The 3,355-nt window shown below is 63.9% G+C and overlaps 2 protein-coding genes; one reads left to right on the forward strand and one right to left on the reverse strand.

Moving 5' to 3' along the window:
• The first annotated feature begins 197 nt into the window (after positions 1-197).
• CHC_T00002747001 (hypothetical protein) lies at positions 198-1,991 on the forward strand. Its single transcript, XM_005714074.1, has one exon. It carries the CDS (start codon positions 198-200, stop codon positions 1,989-1,991), a length of 1,794 nt encoding a protein of 597 aa, XP_005714131.1.
• A 31-nt stretch (positions 1,992-2,022) lies between these two features.
• Positions 2,023-2,945, reverse strand: CHC_T00002748001 (hypothetical protein). XM_005714075.1 is given in 2 exon segments: positions 2,023-2,402; positions 2,403-2,945. The coding sequence occupies 1 exon segment, from the start codon at positions 2,943-2,945 to the stop codon at positions 2,403-2,405; it is 543 nt and encodes a 180-aa protein (XP_005714132.1). The 3' UTR covers positions 2,023-2,402.
• Between the last annotated feature and the right edge of the window lie 410 nt (positions 2,946-3,355).

The raw sequence follows: 3,355 nt of genomic DNA on the forward strand, positions 1-3,355 counted from the left end.
TCGCATCAACAGCGTAGGTCTTCCATCCGCGCGAGCCGCAGCTGCCGCCGGAGGCCTTCGCGGCCGCGCTGCCCATCCACTTCCACCACCGCATCGCCACGCCGGCGCAGTGCCCGGCGCCCTCGCCGCTGGCGCGCGCGGCCGCGCGCGGCGCCATCCCGCCCCCGCCCGACTTTGTCGTCACCAAGGATATCGACATGCTGCTCGTGCCCGTGCTCAACGTCGCCGACACCACCCTCGGGTACGCCTTTCTTAAGGGCGTTACGGGCGCGTCCATGCCGACCGCCGCGGGCGACACGCCTGACGCCCCGCCGCACTTTATTGCCGGTAGGTTCTCGTTTGATGCTCGCCGCCGCGACTTCCTCATGGTCGTCAACTCGATGAGCCCGCACGTGACAGGCCTCATGTCCATCCGCATGCGCGACGACCACCGCGCGCGCGACCGCTGCTTCTTCGCCATCCCCAAGGCCGACTACGGCCCGGGCAACCTGCCCGGCCGCGCACTCAGCGTCCAGTGCCAGGTCGACTACCTCGTCGACGGAGACGACTCCGACATCCCCGCCACCCCGCCCTACGAGTACGACCCCAACGCGGAATACGGCGACCAAGATCGCCCGCCTGCGGAGGACGAAATCTGTAGCGGCATGACTTGGGACAACCACGAGACTCCCAACCATATTGCTGATCCGCCCGACGTCGAGAGGGATTTTGCCCACCAGGCCGACTATGATGATGATGACGACCCCACTTCCGACGTCCTGTTGGACCAGGTCGTCCCGGGTATGCCCAACATCTCCGCCGACCTTTTCCTCCCACAGCACCAGGCCGAGCCGCTGCCCGAGTCGTGGGCGGACGGATTGGACGCCATGGGCGCCGTCATCTCCCCGTTTGAAGATCCAAACGGCGTCATCCCAGAGCTCCTCAACGACTTTGTCGTCAAGGGCGGCGCCTTTCCCGACGACGATGACGTCAATCCCATTTTTTCAGACGACGAGGACATTCTCTCCGGCATCAACTCCATCATGCCCGAGAGCCCCGACCCCGCCCACGAATACCGAAAACAAAACCCCACTACCGGCCACAAGCGCCGCCCAGATGTCCTCGACCAACTCGCCTTGTCGTCCCCGGTCAACTCCTCCTCCACAACCTCCAACGGCACCGATTTCTCGTTCCACACCGCCTTGCCCGCCTCCGAGTTGAGCTGGATCCTGTCCTCGGCGGGCTCCACCCCAGACGGTGTCGGCGTCCCCCGAGTCCCCGGCGCTAACGACACCTCGTCCGGCTCGTTCAACATGAACTCGCTCGTCGACTCGCTGGCCACCATTGAGAAGTCCCTCAAGGGAAGCTTCTACGGGCCCAAGGTCCGTAAGGACGTTCTTCACCCACTCACAGGGGAGCTCGTGTCCCGCTGCACCGGCAAAGTCCGCGCCAGCATCGACAACGTCGACGCCTCAAGTCTCTTCCACTTGCGCAAAATTGCCGCCCAGACCTACTACTCGTCCGTCCTCAGCGTCGCCCCCGACGCGCGCCTCCTACCCCTGTCCCTTGCCTCGCGCCCGTTCATCTCAGCCCCGACCACGTCGACCAATCTCAGGCAACCCACCGATGAACCGAGACGAAAACAGGGACGCACCGAGCCGCAACACCGCCCCGCGCCCGCGCCCCTGGCCCCGAGGCCCGTCGTCACCATCTCCCTGCCCCCGGGCTTGCCGCATCCAGAGGTGCTGCAGCTGCCGGAGCCCATCGCCTCCACCACGATCCCGCCGGCCCCGACAGACGAAAAGTCGGCGCGGGAGGCCAAGCTTGAAGCGAAGCGGATAAAGAACCGTCTCAGCGCGGCTAGGAGCAACCAGAAGCGACGCGCGCAGCTAGAGGCGCAGAAGCAAGAACTCGCGGAGCTGCGCGAACGCGTGCAGGAGCTCAAGTGGAGAGAAACTAAAGTCTCGGAGGAAAACGAGATTCTGAAACGCCAGATCCTTTCGGAGACATGAGTCGAGTCGTGTCATGTAGTTTGTCTCTGTGCACTACTGCAAATAGTTTTCTTGTACTCTGTGCTGTACCATAAAAATACCGTTTGTCGCTCGCGGGCATGCGCTCTACTAATGTACACAGTTGCAGATACACAATTGATCGGCCGCGTCGGTGAGTTGCTGCTCCTCGCGGGGGTTTTTGGCGTAGAGTCTTCCCCGTTGCGTGAGGTCTTCGCATGACACACAATGGAATACGTCTCCCCTCCCTCTATCTGCAAAGCTGGACCGTCATGCAAGAATATGGTTTCTCCCAAATTCCAATCCGAACCCCATCGCTTCAGGTCATCTTCTCTCCGACTAGGGTGTACGTGCTGTATATTACACCATTTAGGTAGGTAGCCACACTTGATGCATGGCACGCCTTACCCTCCCTCACGACGTCTTCGGATCAACCAACTGAAGGAGGCGTTGGCCTGCTTCCTCCAGCTCTCTATTGCGCCTCCTCAAAACCTCCAGTTCCCGCAACACCTCCGGCGGGACGACAGCAGGAGCACTGGCACTACTGGGCATGCCAGCCGAGCCCGCCAAGTTTCCGTTTTCTTGTGCCTGTGCGCCATCCACGTGCACCAACATCCCGGGCTCTCCGCCACCCCCCTCTGCAAACGCCAACTTGACAGCGTCAGCAACGACGCTCTCGGCCACCTCTCGCACGCTGCTCTTCTCCGGCAGGTTGACCCTGGGTCGAAACGTGGAGGCCAGGTCCGGGTCGACGGCCTTATCAAACGAGACCTCGATTTCATTCTTCGCCACATCTCTCACCATCTGGACAGCAGCTTCCTCCCCTGGAATCACCAGCACGCCGTCGATAGGCGCCGTCGTGCCATGTCTCGCGTAGCTCGATACGAGCTGCCGCGACCACGCGTCGTAAATGCGCACGACGCCGTCGGCATACCCCACGATCAAGTCCTCGCCCATCGGCGAGACAGCCAGGGCGGTCACGGCCGGCGGCTGCTCCCCAGGCGACACGGGCGGCCTGATCTTCGGGACGCTGGCAGCCGAGACCGGGGAGTCGGGCAGCGCGGCGACGTCGAGCACGAGCACCTCGCCGGAGCTGAGGCCGACGTACGCAACGCTCTCATCGGGGGAGAGCAGGGCCTCCGTGGGCGGGGTTTTGCACAGCACGGTGGCGATGCAGCGGCCGGACGACAGGTGCCACAGGCGGGCGGCGCGGTCCTTGCCCGCGGTGAGGACGCGCGCGGAGGCGCCGCAGAAGCCGACGGACAGGGCGGTGCACGGGAGCGAGTGTGCGTGCAGGGAGAGGCGCGGGCGCGGCGGGTGGTCGGGCGGGCGGGTGAGGTCGACGAGGTCGGCGAGGACGAAGACGA

Source organism: Chondrus crispus, genomic scaffold, assembly GCF_000350225.1.
Source record: "Chondrus crispus Stackhouse genomic scaffold, scaffold_155, whole genome shotgun sequence".
NCBI classification, from domain to species: domain Eukaryota; phylum Rhodophyta; class Florideophyceae; order Gigartinales; family Gigartinaceae; genus Chondrus; species Chondrus crispus.

What these genes read in the sequence shown, in the direction of transcription:
- CHC_T00002747001 (XM_005714074.1), top strand. Translation starts at nt 198, where the DNA reads ATGCTGCTCGTGCCCGTGCTCAACGTCGCCGACACCACCCTCGGGTAC.
- CHC_T00002748001 (XM_005714075.1), bottom strand. Translation starts at nt 2,945, where the DNA reads ATGGGCGAGGACTTGATCGTGGGGTATGCCGACGGCGTCGTGCGCATT.